Raw genomic sequence first — 19250 nt, 5'->3', positions numbered from 1 at the left:
CTCTTTTTTTTAAAAAATTTTTTTTTAATTTTTTTTTAGCTACAAAGTGTAGAAATAATAAAATAGTAATGGAACATAAGCAACCAGAGAAGACAGTCTGTAAAAATGCGAAGAGGACAAAACAAATTTGCAGCACAGAACATAGGTGACAAGTAGAGACGCCGATTTGCGCAGATGTGGATTTTCGCAGACGACGATTTTCGCAGACGCGGATTTTCACAGATGTCAATTTTCACAAACGTGGATTTTTGCAAACGTCGATTTTCGCAGATGCGGATTTTCGCAGATGTCGATTTGCACAAACGCAAATTTTCGCAGATGTCGATTTTCGCAGACAGAACAGGTTGCAGACGCCAAAACTACGCCAAAAAAGTTGAAAAATGCGAATTTTTTTTTTAGATGGTATTTCTTCTTCCTAAGTGCGTTCTTTAACCTGCAAAAACAAACAAAACACCCTCACAACACACTCAAACAACAACAAACATTAGATGGTTAGAAAAATGACATATAGATGAAAATAGATGATTAAATGACCCATAGTGGGGTCCCACCGGGCGTGCCAAAATGTAGAACCAGAATCAGTGTGCAAAGAACATTAACAAATAAAGTAAACATTCACAAACCAAAAACTAAATTCACATATATGCTTAGACAAAGAAAGAGAACAAGAAGTGCAAACCTCACAAGAGAAAACACTCCATGCTTTCTTGATTCTGTAGATGTGTCCTTTTGCTATAGATGTATGCTCAAGATGCTCAAAAGCTGCTTCAATGGAGATGGGTAATGGCAAATTGGTAGCTTTGTGAGCTCTCAATTTGGCATTATAAGGGTATGGTTGATGGCTTTGGTTCTCAAAATAGCATGGTAACTTTAGCTCAAAGATTGTTGATGAAATGGCTTGGGATGGGATTCAATTTATAGGCTAAGGGGTAGAGGGATGGAGGGCTTAGATGCAAGGATGGATGAAGGCTTAAGGAGGGCTAAGATGCACTCAAAGGGGAGCACATGGATTGTGCTTGTTTAGCACCAATGGGAAGGTGACACTTGTCACAAGGAGGATGAGTGTGAGAGGGTAGGGTTAAGGTTTGGTTAAGGGCATGATGAGTGGGGTTGAGTATGTAAGAGGGATGTAAGAGGAATGAGTGTGGAAGAGGGAAGAGTGTGGAAGATGGGTGTAAGAGTCATGAGTGGGCTTGTAAGAGTCTTTATGTTTTGTAAGAGCACTCATGACTTAGTGGTTGCATTTTTTTGAGGGGAGACTTTGGTTTGGATTAGGAAAGTCTTAAACTTGTTTAAGGAATGTGACAACATTAGGGGGTGGATTAGGCTTGGGTTTAGGATTAGATTAGGGATGTTAGAGATGTGCAAGTGGATGGCATTAATGAAGGTGGGTGAGTTAGTGGCTAAGCTTGGTTAGTATGGGTGGATGGGGTGGATTAGGCTAAATGGAGGATTAGAGATAGGTTAGGGGTTTTTGAATTTGAGGATTTCATTTATCAAATAGATTTATTTAATAAATGGGGATTTTTGGAATTAGATAGAAGAATAGGATTTAATTGATAAATAATAGATTATTTGATTTATCAATTAGGACTATAGATGATTAATTAAATTAATCAACTAGGGGATGACAAAGGATTAATTAAATAAGAATTTAATTAATGATGCCTTTAGAGATGGCTAAATTAGAATACCAAAGCAGTGTAATCAAATTTAGGTGTCTACAGAGGAGGTGTTGTTATTCTAGTAAGCCCTGGATGGAATAAATTCATTATGGAATGGGGTCCCTCTCCTTGCAATAGGATTGTCTGGATCATTCTTAAATACAAAGACAAGGAGTTTCGGGTTTGTTCCACATATGTCCTTATTTATTACTATAGTAGAGTGAGCCTTTGGAATTAGATGTGCCAACTTAGAGACATACCATGAATTGTAGCTAAAGACTTCAACATGATTGAGTGTTAATATGATACGTTGGGAGGACATAGATTTGAGTGGAAGAATGAAGAGAAGATTTTTTGGTCCAAGTTCACTAACAAGTTTAAGTTGTTTGATCCCCTGACAGGTAACATATATGAGCATAAAGGAATTTGGTTCACATGGTCAAACTTCTAGAAAGGTTCCAAAAGGATATACTGTAGATTGGATAGATTCTATGCTAGCAAGGATTTCTTTTCCTTCAAGAGATCCAATGAAGGAGACTTGGTTCAAGTATACCCATTTGCACTTTTAGACCATCATCCTATTATTACCTCTGTCTTTATTTTAAACCACTCTAGTGGAGGAATATCCAAATCATTGGGATTTTCACTAAACACCTCATTGATCAGTGATGAAGGTGTCAACTCAATAATACTTTTGATTAGATGGTATAATCATAGTGTAGTGAGGCATCTAGATGCCATTAGTAGATGGAATGCACTAGTTGAAAGTTGGAAAAAAATGTTTTAGGCTGTAGGCAAGAAGAAAGCTAAAGAATATAGGAGGTCTGAAAGAAACCTACATAAAACATTCGTTGAGGCTGAAACTATTATTCAAAATTATCCTGCCAATGAGGATTCCATGTGCTCTATAGTGGTTGCTAGAGATTCATTAAGAAGAAACCAAAACTACAAGATTCAAGGGACTAAGACTAGAGCTAGAATTAATTGGTTAGGGCATGGGGTTAAGGGTTCAAAATACTTCTTCCAATTGTTGAAAAACAAGGTGGCTAGAGATAGGATTGAAATGATCTTGAAGAAAGATAAAACCCTCTATGAATAAGACGATATTCTCAAGGCCTTCTCCAAATGTTATTCACATTTTTTTACATCAGGGGATGATGGAATTGGAATGGAGGAAGTAAGGAGGAAGATTGGTAAACTTAATCCCAACAAAGTTAAGCATGAAGATAGCATCAAATGAATATAGCCTCAAATTATGTCATCCAATTTCCAAGGAGGATATTGTGAATGCATTTCTTTAGATGAGCAATGACAAAGCCCCTGGGCCATATGGTATCCATATGGGATTTTACAAAATCACATTGATTGGATATGCTAGGATCTACTCAATTTATATGAATATGACTTTCACACATGATCATTAGGAGCATAAATATAAAAAGGGCTTATTAAACTTATTCCCAAAGATGGAGATAAATTGTTAATTAAGAATCAGAGGTCTATCACTCTCCTTAATGTGTCTTATAATATCCTAGCAAAGATTCTAGCATTGAGGGTTAAGATTGTACTTCCTAGTATTATATACCACACTCAAATTGGCTATTAGAAAGGGAGATATATCCTAGAAAAGCTTATTACCTGTTGGGAAGCAATGGATCGGGCTAGATGTTTAGGACATATTGCTGCTATGTTCTTAATTGACTATGAGAAAGCCTATGACAAGGTTGAGTGGAAGTTCATTGGAATGATGTTGGAGTGTCTTGGATTTCTAGAGTATTTCATTAGAATGGTGTTTGTTCTCATGAAGGATGCTAATGTTGCAGTTCAAGTTAGTGGGGTGAGATCTAATGTATTCCCTTTATCTAGATCTATCTGGAAAGGATGCTCACTAGATCCATCTCTCTTTGTTCTTACTATTGACTTTCTCCACTACATTCTCTGAGAAAAATGCCTATCTCCTGAAGTTAAAGGAATATCTCTCTTGGACCATACTTAAATCACAAATGTCCAATTTGTTCATGACACCTCTCTTCTCATTGAACTTTTTGAAAATAATGTTGATGGATTAGTAGATAAAATAGATCTATTATGTAAGGCCTCTGTCAACAAAATATCCATTTCCAAACCCATTATGTTAGGATGGGATGAGGACCCTCCAGGTTGGTATAGCATATTCAACTTTTCTTGGGGAGGTTCTAATGACCTGGTTAGATATTTGGGCATTCCCTTCTTTATATCTCCCAACTTGAACAATTTGTGGAACTATGTTATAGTTAAAATAGAGAAGAAATTATGGAAGTGGAACAATCTAAATATCTATGCCTTGTAGGCAGAATACAAGTATGCCAAAAGATCCTATCAACATACATGATCTACTACTCACTAGCTTGGCTTTTTAACTAAGCACATATCGACTTTGTTTAGAAAATCATTCGAGATTTCTTATGGTTAGATGGGAAGGAAAAAATGAGACATGCAGTTAAATGAGATTAGTGCACTAGGAGGAAAGAAACAGGTGAACTTACAGGGTTAAAAGACTTAAGATGACAGGGAATTGTGTTAGTAGTAAAATAGGTAGCCAAATTTGTTGTGGGGGAGGAACCCTAGAAGATTATTATCATAAACAATATTGCTAGAGGAGTGCCCCAGTCAGGTAAATCTTGGAGGAACTTCCACATGTATGATCTCCTCTTGGGTAAATTGAAGACAAAAGAGGAAGGTTCTAAGGTCTTCAAAGCTATTTGGAAGGAATGGAACTAAGCTAGGCAGTGGGTCTTTGGAATCAAGTTGACTAATGAAAGCTTCAAACTCTATGCAAAAAGATCACTCTAGTGGAACCTTGAGAGGAATGGAAAACCTCTTGCCCTTTTACAAGGATGCTCAACTAGACTTTGGAATAGAATGGGCATTTCCAAGTCCAGTGAACCGGTCAACAATGGTGGTCTATCCCTCGGAGGAACTTGTACCTAAATTCAATATCCCCCTTAACCAAAAGATAAATTTCCTTATATTTAAGGAAGCTTACTTGCAATGTAATCCACCCTTCTCTTTTGGTGAAATTGTTGATAGGTTGTCATTATTGCATTAGCAAGATGGATCCCCCTTAGCCCTTACTAAATCCAAGTATATATGTAGTATTCTCTCAGACTCTGATTCAATATTCGACCACTTGAATTCAAAGTGGAAGGTTAAATTGGATTGATCCTTTTGGACCAAATGTCTCCATGCTCTATGGCACAAATCGATTGAGCCTAAGATCCAATGCTTTGTGTGGCAAGCCATGCTTCACAAACCCCCTATAATTAAAACTGATGGTAGTCCTTGCTTGTGTTTTGTCTATCAATTGCCTGAATCTATCTTCCACGTCTTTTCTGAGTGTTACTTTTCCAAGGGGGTTTGGAGTTCATTCGATATTACCTTAGATAATCATTTATCTCTTTTCTATATCTTTCTAGTCTCATCCCCGGCCTCTCTAAGCAATTTAATATTCTTTGGGCCACCTTCTCTTCCTTTATGGTTTGACACTTGTGGATTCTTAGAAATGAGGATATATTCAAAGGTAGAAAAAGGGTTCTTACTAAGTCTCTCAAGGGATTCACAATGAAATATGTTTGCATGCAAGTCTTATTGTGTTTCAGGGTCAAAACTCATTAGTTCCATAAAGTCATCAAAGAATGTGTAGAGATATTTAACAAGGAGTCCCCTTTGAAATATAGTCCGAGGAAAACTAGAATGATGATGCATATTGCATTCTGAAATAGATTCTTGAATAGATTAGAAAGAAAAAGAGGATTGTAGATCCTTCAGGCCCACTCAATAGTGTTATGGGAGAATCCAACCCTACTGCTCAATCAACCCTTGTACATATCACATAGTTATGATTGCTTCAATCCCCATAGATGTTGACAACATGAATATGGGTAGAATATCAACTAACAACCTCATCAACAAAATATTACCTAATAACAGTGCAAACAATGTAACCATGGTCATCTAGAACAATTTAGATAGTAGAGCAAGTATGAGGTCAATAACCTCCATCACTACTACACCTAAAGCTCTTGCAGTTCCTATGGTGGTGTTTATTAACAATCCACACAATATCATAAGAGAAGATGGTCTTTGCTTCAGGTGCACTGAAGGACACATAGCATGGGCACCCTGGATGACTAAATAGTTTGTGTAGTTATCATAATTTTGATAGTTTTCATTTTTGATGGCTTGATGTTTAAATTAGATGATCTGAGCAGGCCTAGGTCATCTAATTTAAACTTTTTATGACTTACTGTATCGAACGGTACTTGTTGTCCCATTGATAAACACTCGTAACTTTTGGACTTGCTTTATATTTAATAAAAAAGAATATAGTTTCATGATACAAAACTATCTCTTAGCAATTTTTTTTTTGAATTCCATTCTTGTTATCATTTTTCACTATTTAGCTCATGTTTTTATTATTGAATACTATAATATTGTTTATTCTTTGAATATTATAATATTGTTAGTTCTTTTAACCCTAACCTATGTAAACTAATCTTAACCATAAATTTACTTCTAACACTTTCTCAAAACCTAATCATAACCTTAACTATAATACCATTGCAAACCTAAACCTAAAACCTAACCATACATCATAAACCTAACCCTAACCCTAGCTATGATACTACTCCTAACTTTACATAGATGGACATGGTGGAGAGAGAGAGAGAGAGAGAGAGAGAGAGAGAGAGAGAGAGAGAATGGGGATGGGGAGACATCTTAGGTAGAGAGAGAGAGATATATAATAGTTAGGTCGAGAGAGAGAGAGAGAGAGAGAGAGAGAGAGAGAGAGAGAGAGAGAGAATGGGGGTGAGGAGACATATTTAGGTAGAGAGAAAAAGATTAGGGCATGCAATAAATGGACATGGTGTTGGGGGAAGGAAAAAGAGGGGGAGTGGGGTGTGGGGTGTGGTAGAGAGATCATCATAATTATAAAAAAAAAAAAATTAGGTAGAGATGTACCCTTATGTGTATAGAAAGAGAGAGAGATGAGCGAGAGGATAAATCGTTACTTTTATTATAAAAACTTATATTATAATAAAATATCTCTAAAAAAAATTTAAAAACTTATATTATAAAAATTGAAGTCTTGATAAATCTCGACTTTCCTATATATATATATAACTATGGACTTCCACTTCAAACTTTGCTCTATTTCAAATTGTAATATAATTTCAATGATAAAACTTATGGTAATGCTAATGCAAACAAAAACTCGAATTTCAACCCTAGATTGAGTTCGCTTTGATTCAAGTAATTAGAATATATTTTGATCGTACTAATTATCATATATGTTGTGACACAATATTATAGATTAACTATAATAAAATGATAATAACATCTTTCATTCTTCCTCTCAAGTACTAGTAGTTTATATCCTTGAGATGCTTATTTTCATAAATTATCTTCGTACAATAAGCACTATATAAAATACATATAAGCTAATAGATATGGCCTATTTAGAATGTGGACAGCTATTAGAGATCTCCTCCTAATTAATAATTAAAAAAGATTATGTTAATGAGGAGAAAAGTATTAGTACCAGAAATATTTTCGGAGTTCTTCCCAGTCCAAAGGTTAAACGTGTAGCTTGTAGCATTAAAAGGATTAAAATAATGACATTGAAAAGAAGAGTTTTTGCCAATTCATCCTCAATCTGGTTCGCTGACAGCTACTTTCCTTCAATTATTCAGAGACTTGGAAAATGAAGGACGAAATCTACGTCACACTTAATTGTAAACAAGGACAAACATCTATCGACCAATAAAAAAGTCAGTCCATTGCCAGCCTTCATAATGTAACCATAGCTGTGGGCCACATGGAATTCTGATTCCTGACTAAGTAAAACACTCACTCTCACATCTAAGTCATAATTAAGCAAGCATGTTTTGCATCACTGATCGCTGAAGCTTCTTCGCTGGATAACAAAACAAATGGTACATCATATACTCACATTTGTAAACCTGCAATTCAATTGCAGTGTACAGACATCACAGTTTGGGCAGAGACTTGCAGAAAAGATGGGGGCACATAAAACATGAGCTTCCTTACTGATAGCAATGGATCTTTTAATGTCATTATCTTTTGGGTATTATCAAAACTCCTCTCTAAACGTGTCAAGATCATAGACCCATCAAAACAGTACTCTTGAAGAATCTGCTCCTCCCACTAAAGAAAAGATTCCAACAGTCTATTCATGTTTTCACAAGCCTACATGATTCCACACATATAACATAAACAACACTTGAATATCCCAAATGGGTGTCATTATAATGTAATTAAGAGTCAATAGATGGAGTTAGAGTTGGGGAAGAAGATTAGTCTCTGTCATGAGGTCAGTCCTATGGATTTCATGGGTGTTGTCATGTCTCTTTCATGGAAAGGGTGTGTGCTGTAAATGTGAGGTGCAACAATAAATAAAGGGGCGTGCATCATTTTCTTGCTCTCCAGTCAATGTAAAAAGGCACGGTTATTCTCGCAGTTGGAATTTTGGGGGTCAGTTTATCAATCACCTAAAATGAGTGTAAGTGTCTTTTGTACTTTAATGTATATGAGATTGGAGACAGCCTCTCTAGTTTCTATGGGACGCTTACCAGAGTAGACTTTATACTAAGGGGGGACTTTGTACACATTGTTTCTTTGAAGTTCTTCCTAAATATAATGTTGATTCTTGTGGCTGCATAGCTGCTATCCCATGAATTCATGTGAATTGTAGTTAGAGTTGTAGGAAAAGAGATTTAGTAGCTGTCTAGGCTGACTTTGTGCACTTATAATTTCTAATATGTACGTTGTAATTTGTCAATTTTTTCGGTGAACTTCCATAGGTGATTCAAGAGCTTAACGCTAAGGTTTAGTTATTTCCTCATTTACATAACTCTCTGTAGAAGTCGTAGAGTGCAAAGTGGTTGAAAATTACAATTTTCAAAAAGTTTGCTCATAATCTATTATGTTCTACTCACCAAAAACAAATAGTACTTTTTGCAGAAAAGGACCAATCAACAACCAAGAAAGCATAGAGATGATCAACTATTGGTACATATGCAGTAGGCTATTAGGGAGTACATGTGTTATCATTTTCTGGGGCTTTTTAAAAGCAATAATTGGGGGTGGGGCGGGGAGATCTTTAGCAGTAGTGTATCGGTCATTGGACCCTCCCGCAGCAAGTGGATCTCTTCCCCTATTACATAATGGGTTTTTAAAAATGAATACCTTAAAATGGTTAACCAACTATTTTGCATTCTTACACTCTCTCATTCTAATGCTGGATCATGGAATATGATCCGAAATGTTGCACACATACTTAGCTTAGAAACACTACTGTACATTTTATAGACTCTAAAAATCTTCTATCTTCAAACTATTTTATTCTCGTCTTGCTATCTTCTCCTCATGATAAATCATCTTATTTGATCTGAAGTGTTGAAAAAAAAAGCTCACATTACACATCGATTATCATAAACTATACATAATAGTTGACCACCTACCAAAGTAGAAGTAACAACATCCCTACGATTTGACTAGTGTTCCTAATAGTAGAGCATAATAGTCCATGGGAAGCTTCATTTATGGGAAGCTTCTCAAATGAAGCTTAGAGATATTAAATAATGGAGGTTAGACAAAGAGAGATTAGGTTTTGAGAGTATAATTTTGTTCTTTGGATGGAGGGGATTTAAAAATAGATTAGGTGTGGTAAAACCAGCTCAAGGCAGCAATAAACTTAGATTGGATGTCACTCTAAACCAAATAATGTATGGCGAAAGGTCATTATATATCTACCACTTCCAGATATAAAATAGACGTATGGATTAAGTTTAACTAGTCCTTATTTCACAATCCCTTTTTAAGTAAAGGCTGTCTGTTTACCCATTTCACATGTGGATTGATGTTAACTGGCTTTTATTTAACATTCTATTCTTCTATGAGAGCACTCTAAACAGCCTTTTCAGATATACGAGGTGATGTAAACTGATAATAATCATATCTGATGTCTATTGTAGAAATCTTTATTTTGATCTTCCATTTACGCTGCTCCCCAAGGTACCTATTGAACTTACTCCGAGAAGCAAAACTACAGATATGCAACGTGGCAAATCTACAAGTGAAAAGAGGCTAATACAGCTTTTCCCAAAAATTTCAAATTAATTAATTATTAATTTATGATAAATCATAGATGGAGACAGGCATCTATTTTCCACTTAGTGCTCTGACTCATTAGTCAGTGCTGCAACGCTAGCAGCTTTTATTCTCTTTTTCCTCATTTTCTTTCTCAATTGAGTCTGCATTTAAGAAGTTAATTGTTCATCATTACTATCATCTCCAGCTGCTACCAACTTGGTAAACACATTCATACATTCTTCCAGATTAGTGGAGGAAGTTGAGTTGAGGTACATCATTTCCATTCATAATCTACCTAACTTCACTTCTCCTATGTTTTGGGAACAGCCTGGTGTACTTCTGTGTTGCGATCATTTGTGTCTGATTGAATTTGACCCTGATTTAGAGATAAGAGAGCAGAGATTAGATTATCCATGACCCAACTTCCCATTCTCCAATACCCAAATGCTATTTTTTTATTGAAATGGGGAAACCCAATAGACTACTGCCCCCATTACTTTAAGCAAACTTAGCTTAAGCAGGACAAAATATAGGTATCCTATTTTGCACATTTTGTCCTTTGAATGCATTGGTCCTTTACCTGTGTTATACAATGTTTTTTTAAGCATATCATGTTTTGGTACTCTGTGAAAGGAGGAGATTACCATGTTGGAAAGCATGCTGAAAGCACATAATTCCTTGCCAATCATTATGTAAATGGGTGCAGAGCGTGGGGTAGTTGTGTGAAGAGAAGAGTACTGTGTATAGTTGACTGCCTGTTCCACCCACGTTTAGTAATCCTCAGTGTCCTTGTGAGAAGCCATCCTTCTTTCATATACTGGTGTTTTTTTTGGCAATGTTGTCTATCGTCTGAAGCAGAGTTCTAGGTTTATGATTAGGTTAGTGTTCAAGCTGCAAGGGACCTGATTAATAGCATGCCTTCTTAGGGCTACAAATGAAGTACACCCTGAGTCTATCCACAATCTAGGGCTCTTTTGATATCATAACTCTGTAGATTTGTATTTGGTTGAATAGAAATCTTGATGTCTGCATTCAGATAGTTCTTCAGGTAATTTATCAGATGTGTAAGATTCTTCTATACTCTTGTGCAATAGAGTTCTGCCGCCTTTTAGGAGTCGCAAGCATTAATGAACTAGAACATGGAGTCATATTCTTGGGATTCGGAGCATCCGATGCTGTAGAGAGAACACACTGAAAGAAGACACAATCTCTGAATCGTTAAAGTTCAAAAAGATCCTTACATAATCAAGATGGAAAACAAGGATTTCAGGAGCAGCAAAGTTGGGTTTCTAGGCCTGAGAAATCAACTGGGTAGAAAGGATTCCCATGAGGTCATTTTGGATAAAACACAAGCGGAAAAAAGCGGCAGCAACAAGCCCTTGGGAAATGATGCCTTGTCAACAACAACCACCACCCATCAGAGAAAACCGAACGTATTTACTCCTCACTTGTCCTCGTCCTCCATGGCATCTGGATCTAAACCGGCGGATGATAGAGCAGTGAACAAGGACTCAAAACAGAACTGTGTTCAGAGCGTTGTTGAGGGTACTGGAGCTTCAGGGGATTGTGATATTGGTCTGAAGCTGGGAAAGAGGACTTATTTTGAAGATACAAATGGTGGAGGGACGGTAAAAGCAGTAACTCAAGCGTCGGTATCCCCTGTTTCTTCCGTTCAGTCTAATAAGAAGTCTCGGGCCCTTGCTCAAGCTATTCAGACCCCGCGTTGCCAAGTTGAAGGTTGCGATAAGGAGCTTACCAATGCAAAAGAATACCACCGTAGGCATAAGGTTTGTGAAGAACACTCCAAGACTGCCAAAGTTAGGGTATCTGGTATAGAACAGCGGTTTTGTCAGCAGTGCAGCAGGTTAGAACTTTATCATCCTTTTGGGATTGCATATTAAGTCATGGCTTAATATTGACCCTAATGAAAAAAGCATGGCCTAGTTTTCATTGTTAAAATTTATGATTATAGTGAGATGTTTTGGTTGTTTTTGATAAATTGGGCTGCATAGTTCCTGTAACATAGTCAAGAAATTCACCTGCAAAATCATTTCCTCTTCTTACTTCTCAAATAGAATTACCAGGCAAGCGTACTTACATACCCATGAATAAAAATCCCGATGTTTCAGTTATATTTCAATATTGATTGAAAATCAAACCCCACAGGCACCGTGTTTGGGTTTCTGCAATTTTAACTTCATGCTATTAGTTCAAACTTTAACAATTACTTCCACTTTGAGCTTTATTAGTTTCATTAAAGACATGATATGGGCAACATATGAGTTTTGTTTTAAGCTATATGCATTTACAGATCTCTTTGTGAAATTGTTTGCCTGTCAGTGTGTCTATCAATTGCGTTAGGTTCTTCAGTGAGAAGAGAGGTTTTTTATAGTCGATCTATCTTCAGTGTTAATGACTTGCGGGCACTGTAAAATTATCTGTTGTCTATAAGCTCTATCTCCTAATTTGTTGTGAACTGATAACATTTCTCAGCTTGAAAAATGCTTCTGAGATGCCCATATTTGCTCTCATAAAACCCAGGTACTACTTAAATACTTATATTGTGGATTGTGTCTTAGTACTTCGTGTTAGGTATTGGACTTGCCGTCTAATCATAAGATGAAAGATACAGTTTCTGTGGATATATCTTTGAATCTTATTATCTAGACATCAGCTTTGTAGAAACATTTAGAAACTTTCTGAAATTCAATTCCATTTTTATAGTACATGTTTGACTTGTGAAAGTAGAATAGCAAATTCATACCTTCTGCTTCATGTTTTCTAGACCAGTTATGAGTAATTTAAGTTTTGGTGGGGCTCAGTACCAGATTTCTACTTTCCAATATTAGGTCCTTATCTGTTATTTTAATCTCTAATTTTGGCTTTGGTTATTTTGATTTAACTCCCGCTTCCCGTTTATTATCTCCAATTCCATGGACTTTCTCATGAACTTTGTTAATAGATAATTTCTTATACTCATTTTGCATTCAGAAACTCTTATATGCTTCATTCATCGACAAAGGTAATTAATGTTCATAAATCCATGACAAATCATAATTGTGTGAGCGGTCACTTTTCGCAAATTGCAGTAGGTCGAACATGATTGGATCAGAGTATGCAGCAGACATCTTGCTTACATGTTCAATATGGCTCGTTATGCATAGCCCTTTGAATCTAAGTCACTATCATCTTCGTGAAGTTGACCTGATTTTGGTACACCGAAATCTGCTTATTGCAAACTTTTTTTCATTTTAATCTTTTCCCTTTTCTTTTGTGATCTCACCGTTTGCTGAGTTAAGCATGGTATCATGGTTTATTCTTTGTGCGTATTTGATTGATTTTATATTTTCTGATTATAATATATATCAATTATCAATATTTTCAACTTTGAGAACTTGATAGTTTAGGCCCTATGAAAAAGTCCATTCGGCTGATGTATATTTTACTGCAAGCCTAGAGTATGTACCATAAGTTTTTAATATGACCATATATAGGTGTTTTAATACACTTGGATTCATTTTGTTACCTTAGAAGTATGCTTATGGTATACTGCTGTGCTGTAGTTCCTGAAACTCTTGATAATTGTCTCCTTATACATTGGTAAATTTCTGTTAAATCCATTTTTAGCAGGAGTAAATATTATATTCTGGACTTAAAATGTAGATAGCATGTTCTAAATAATGGAATGTGTTCTTGCAGGTTTCATGAATTGGTGGAGTTTGATGAAGGGAAACGGAGCTGTCGGAGACGTCTTGCTGGTCACAATGAGCGCCGCAGGAAACCTCAGCCTGATCCAATGGCAATCAACCCTGCAAGGCTTCTGCCTCCTTTTCATCATGGTACATTTTAAATGAACAATATATTAGAATGCTATGCTTATAGATTTACTGATATTTGATTGCAGAACAAATAATATGCTTATAATGGTAGATTCCATTTCGTGTCAATATACAAAGATACCTCAGCTGATGACAACATAGTAGTAAATTAATGACAGGGGACAGGCCTACCTTCACCATATTAGTAGTCCAAAGTTGATGCAATTGATTTTACATGATGCTATCATTTTCTATTATGTAATTGACAATAATTAGGTTGTTAATCCACTTCCAGTTCTATTCTGTAGCTGCCATCTCACAAAACCATTATAAGCTATGTAACACCTTCCAATTCCCAGATTTCATTGTGTTAAAGTGCCCCTCACAAATGCGACTTGTTCTCCTCCTAATATGGTTTTCACTTCTATCTCAAAACCTTCTAAACTTTTGGCTGTGAGGGCAGGTTTTGGATCCACATCAATGACTATCCTTATAACAGTAGCCAGAAAAGAAAAACAGTACCATAATCTTTTGTTTTTGTCTGGAATAGATGTTTTAATGGTAGTTACTTTTATCTTTTACCAAAGATGGTTTGGGGTATGGATAAGTGTGTTAAGGTTCAATAAATGTGCTCTCAGTTTCTTTCAACATTATACAGATAACAGGCATGGTAACTACTTAGATAAATCTTTCTTCCTGCATCCAAGTATCAGTTCAAGTTCAATTCTGGGAGACCCTTGTGACTACAAACATGGCCATGGGCAGAGAAATTTTCAGCGGTTCATCAAAACTGAGGATCAATCAACTTATGAGGGGCACATACAATTACCAAGTGTTGATCAGCAGTCATATTCAAGCTCAGAGAGGCTACTTCTATCCTTACAAAACCCAAAGAATAATATGGCCCCTAATGTTCTCAATCAAGGATATTCGCAGTATATCCAGAGCTCTGGGAGTCCACTTGGTCACACATTGACGCTCTCATCCTCACCAGGAACAGATCTTATCTCAGGTTCAGAACTGACGCCCTCCATTCATAATTTATCAGGAGTCTCATACTCTGGCCGTGCTCTCTCTCTTCTGTCATCACCACCGTCATGGGCGTCAAGACCTTCAGTATCCGTATCCCTGAATATGGCTACAAGATCAGGTGTTTCACTGGATGAGTTCATACACAACCAATCTCCCATGACCCAACCATCCATGCAAGGATTGCAGCACTTTGATTTTGTTGACGACAAGCTATTGAGTATTAGCCCTCAGTCACCTACAAGCCTTGTTTCAACTGGATTTTCTGCAACCAAGGATCGACATGTTGGGGTAGTTGCTTCTAATACAGGAGGCATTGGGAACTTTGGAAGCCAACTGTCTGGCTTACTACAGGGGCCTGAAATAAGAGATTCTCAGTGTTTGAGTCCAAAAGATGTGCGGTGTACAATTAACCTTTTGCGGAAGACCTCTAGTGGACAAATTAGTCAATCACATGGTGTTACAAGGATTGGCCAGCAAGGAAATGGTCAGGTTCCAGAGTATGAATCAATGAGATCTTACGAACCATCTATGTTCTTCTCACAGCAAATGATGTAGTTCCACAGTATACTATGCAAGTATTATTATTCTTTTAGCTTTTCCTTGCTACATCTGACAAATGACATAAATTTGAAATCATCTATACATTTAAAGAATAATTTCTGATTCTTGTGATCAAGTATATTATTTCAGATCTGCAACTAAAAACTTGTAAAATGTCCAAGAAAGTTTACAGATCTTAGACTTACGGATTGCTTTAACTTCTGCTTACATTGGATCAGTATAATGAAGCTCGAAAGAGACTAATTTTCATATGAGGGAATAAAATTAACCAAAATGGATATATGGACTTCATTTCATTTGATTTTTTTTTTCCACTCAATAGTTTTCCTATGTCTTTAGCTCCACATTCAAATTCATAACTTAGACAATATTAACTTCAGTAGTTCAGTTTCCCAGCAGCCCATAAATAGAACAATGTACTTTGGGTTCAGATGCTAATATTATCCATTCTTACAACATGGGACACAAAAGGGACTGCATCTGAGAGTGATTAGTTGTAGTTATTGATCTCCACCGCAGGTTTGGAACCCTTTATAAGATCATCATCACATATCTAATGGAATGGTCCCATGGAGGGACCCAATATTTTCAGCTTGTGCTGAGTGAGTAATTAAGACATTGGCAGTGAGATGGTCCCATGAAACATAACTATATTTGAATTCTTCATTTAAATCTATCACAGTACAAGCCTTTAAAACATAAGGAAAATTTACTTTTTAAGCTGCATTGAGAAATATCACAGTACAAGCCAGGAAACATGAGTAGATTTTACTAGTTAGTGCTGCATTTAAAGACAGAACTGTACAAGTTGCCGCCATTTGGCTCATTAAAAACCTTTGTGGGAGCTACAAAACTTTCAGCCTCTACACTAACAGAAGCGCTGGTGGCTTTGGAGTTCTAAAGAAAAAAGAGCTGAACATCTCCATATAGTGTGCTAAATATAGCAGCCAAAATCCCCTGTCAAATAAAATCCCTACCAAAAATAGGAGCAGCAGTGGCCTCCTCAAGTGCTATAGAGAGATTATAAATGTGGAACCAATTCATACAACTGTATCAAACATCTTTGAGGCTCCAATCGGTGCGGTTGGTTGATAGTGTGAAGCTATGTTCAGTATATAAATATTTGGAGATAAGTTTAGTTGAAGGAGATTTTATTTTTGAGATTTAATGTTATTTGTTTTGTTTTTTATCTATTAATGACAGGAGAAAATTTAATTTTTTTTAAAGGATTGTCTTTTAATTGATGAGATTGGTAGTGTTATGTTACTTTCAGTATATAAATATGATATATCTAAAAATTCTCTAGATTTCTTTTAGAGATATATTGTTACTTGTTCTGTTTTTAATTAGTAATTGTAAGGGAGTTCATTTTGTTGTCAACTTTTTGAAGGATTGTATTTTAGTTGGTGAGGTTGATAGTGTTAGGTTATCTTCTGTATATAAATGTCTGAAAGCTTAGGGGAGATTTCTTTTAGAGATAAATTGTTACTTGTCCTCTTTCTTATCTGAGAATAGCAAGGAAGTTCATTTTTTAATTTTCCCAATTTTTGAAACAATTACATTTTAGTGGGTAAGGTTGATAGTGTTAGGAGTCTATCTTCAGTATATAAATAGCTGGAGATTCTCGAATCTCAAATGTTCAGTGGATATTTCTTTTAGAGGTATATTGTTACTTGTCCTGTCTTTTGTATCTAGTAATAGTAAGGGAGTTCATTTTTTCCACTTTTCTGAAAGATTGTATTAGTTGGGAGGTTGACAGTGTAAGGTTATCTTTAGATATATGAACATATGAAGATCCTCCAACCTCACAAGCTTAGCATAAGCAGATTTCGTTTAAGGATGTTTGGTTAAATGTCTTATTTTATTTCTTTGGTTGTAATCAATTAAGCACAGAATTGTATATTTGTAGAATTCAATTATATATGTAAGAATCTAAAAATTCTTCTAGTTAATTTAATGTTTAAATGTTATGTGTCATTGATAGGTTGCATACACTTAAAATTATTATTTTTTAAAAGACGTAAGATTTTTGTTCTGTTGCAATCAATTAAGCACAATTTTTTTTATTTTTTGCAACTCAATTATGCACTATGTATATTTGTGAATCTCAATTATATGTGTTATTTTTGTGTTGTTACAACCACTTAAACACATACAAGCACATTTGTTTAATTTAATTATATCTAAAAAATCTCAGTCAATGTCAGGATCTTGATTTTATGAGCCTTTGATAGCTGCGTATCTGTTTTTAGATTCTAGATTTTAAAAATAAATATGGTTGTTTATTTTGTCATTAGTAAAGTACTAAAATTATTGTGATCAATGAAATATAAATTAGTATATTTTTATAACTTAGATTTATCATAAAAATAAGAAATGTTTCCTAATCAACTTAGAAGTTTGAGGACCGTTGGATTGCGGTTAAAGGGAAGAAGGCTAAGCCTTCTGCTCCCTTTTTAGATATGACCCTTCGGTCGCGTAAAAGTAACATCATTTTAAAAGGATAATCTTTTGTTCCTTTATGCTGACTGGTTCTTCTGGGTTGGTGTTATGGTCTTGTCTCTGGTTTTCTGGTATCTGGTTTGGATAGCCTTCCTGGCTGCTTTGCTCCAGTCTGTTTGTCCTTTTAGATTCCAGAGTTTTTGGTTAATTTTACTGGTCATATCTGCTAGTTTCAGGTCCCTGCAAAACCTGGTTTAGTTGTTTGGTTGGTTTCAGGTCCTTTTAAAACTTGGTTGTGCTTAATGGTTTATCTTTTTCTTTGATGTAATGGGTTTCAGAGCCCCTTCAAAACCTGCTTTTACCTTAATTTAAAACTTAGCACTTTGATTTCATTTGTCATTGCTAGTTTGTATAACTTATTTTATTTAATTTTGAATTTTGAAATTAAGATTATCTATTTACTTTTGAATTTCTTATTTTTTAGGTTAAAAAAAGAGAATTAAAGGTGAATATAGTCATTAGAAATTTTAATAAATTTATTAATAGCTGTTTTCTTTTCTCTAACGAATCATCAGAATTCTATACATTCTACCTGGATTTGGACAGAAAATAATGGTCAAATTTATGTGCGTACTTAATTTGAAAAGGCTCCTAAAACTTTTTCAACATCCATTGGAAAATTTGTAGTGGGTCCTTGAGGGGAACCACAGCATTAACCTTTGTTTTAAGTTGAACCAATATAAGATTTGATGATTCAATTTACAGGAGGGCGCTTGGGAGGAGTGAAAACGTCATTTCACTAATAATGACAACAAGAATAATAATACATAGCAATGATGACTGTCTTCACTTTCCTTTAAATCCACTAGAGGCTTGTGGTTCTAAATCCAAAAGAAAGAATGTCATGAAGGTAGATGGTAAAAGTTAATTGTATGTTTTAGGCCTTGTAGACATTATTAACTTCAACTTTTTAAATGGTAAAAGTTAATTGTTTGTTTCAATCTAGTTTAAATTTTGATTTGTAGATGAATAGTTTTAATTTAATTTCTATATTAATGATTCAAAGTTTACAAGTATTAATAAGATCAGTTATTTCTTGTGTTTTTAAATTAAAATATATTTTTTATAATTTTAAGTGTAATTATTCTTTTGTAAATTTTGATCTTTACACAATTTAGAGAAAATAATTTTTTAAATATTAAAGCTGAAAATATAATATTTATTTTTAAAATATAAGTTCTTTAATTTTTTTAATAATAAAAATATTTTTTATTAAAAAAAAAAACACCATTAAAAACACATTAACAACACACTAAAAGTGCATTAACAACAACTGATGGCAAAAGACTAGATAAAAGAACACCAAGATCTACCATTGTCAAAAATAAAGGTCTTGATGTCACTAAGCCACCAAATATGGTCACATTGTTTTAAATCATCTTGGTACATGCCCCCCACAAGAGTTGCAAGCTTTATCCAAAAACAAAAATGAGGGACCAGAGTGAGCCCTTTAAAATTGCTAGCAATCACTTGATCATAGAGAGAAAAAAAAACTGAAGGAGAGGGATACTATCATTAT

At 35.2% G+C, this 19250-nt stretch overlaps 1 protein-coding gene across 1 annotated transcript; it reads left to right on the top strand.

The window, feature by feature from the left end:
* The first annotated feature begins 9928 nt into the window (after positions 1–9928).
* Positions 9929–15324, top strand: LOC149569810 (uncharacterized). The gene is made up of 3 exons (XM_089822535.1): positions 9929–11682; positions 13518–13657; positions 14295–15324. Exons 1-3 carry the CDS (start codon positions 11069–11071, stop codon positions 15221–15223), a joined length of 1683 nt encoding a protein of 560 aa, XP_089678661.1. The 5' UTR covers positions 9929–11068; the 3' UTR covers positions 15224–15324.
* The last annotated feature ends 3926 nt before the right edge of the window (positions 15325–19250 follow it).

This window comes from Cupressus sempervirens, chromosome 3 (assembly GCF_028749045.1).
Source record: "Cupressus sempervirens isolate cs-2001-9-10 chromosome 3, ASM2874904v1, whole genome shotgun sequence".
NCBI classification, from domain to species: Eukaryota; Viridiplantae; Streptophyta; class Pinopsida; order Cupressales; family Cupressaceae; genus Cupressus; species Cupressus sempervirens.
This window is presented reverse-complemented; position numbering and strand designations above follow the sequence as displayed.

Bases quoted from the DNA above. Each gene is read 5' to 3' on its own strand.
- LOC149569810 (XM_089822535.1), top strand. From the start codon at position 11,069: ATGGAAAACAAGGATTTCAGGAGCAGCAAAGTTGGGTTTCTAGGCCTG. The intron at 11,683-13,517 runs GTTAGAACTTTA...GTGTTCTTGCAG, and splicing joins TTTTGTCAGCAGTGCAGCAG to GTTTCATGAATTGGTGGAGT. The intron at 13,658-14,294 runs GTACATTTTAAA...AACATTATACAG, and splicing joins TCTGCCTCCTTTTCATCATG to ATAACAGGCATGGTAACTAC.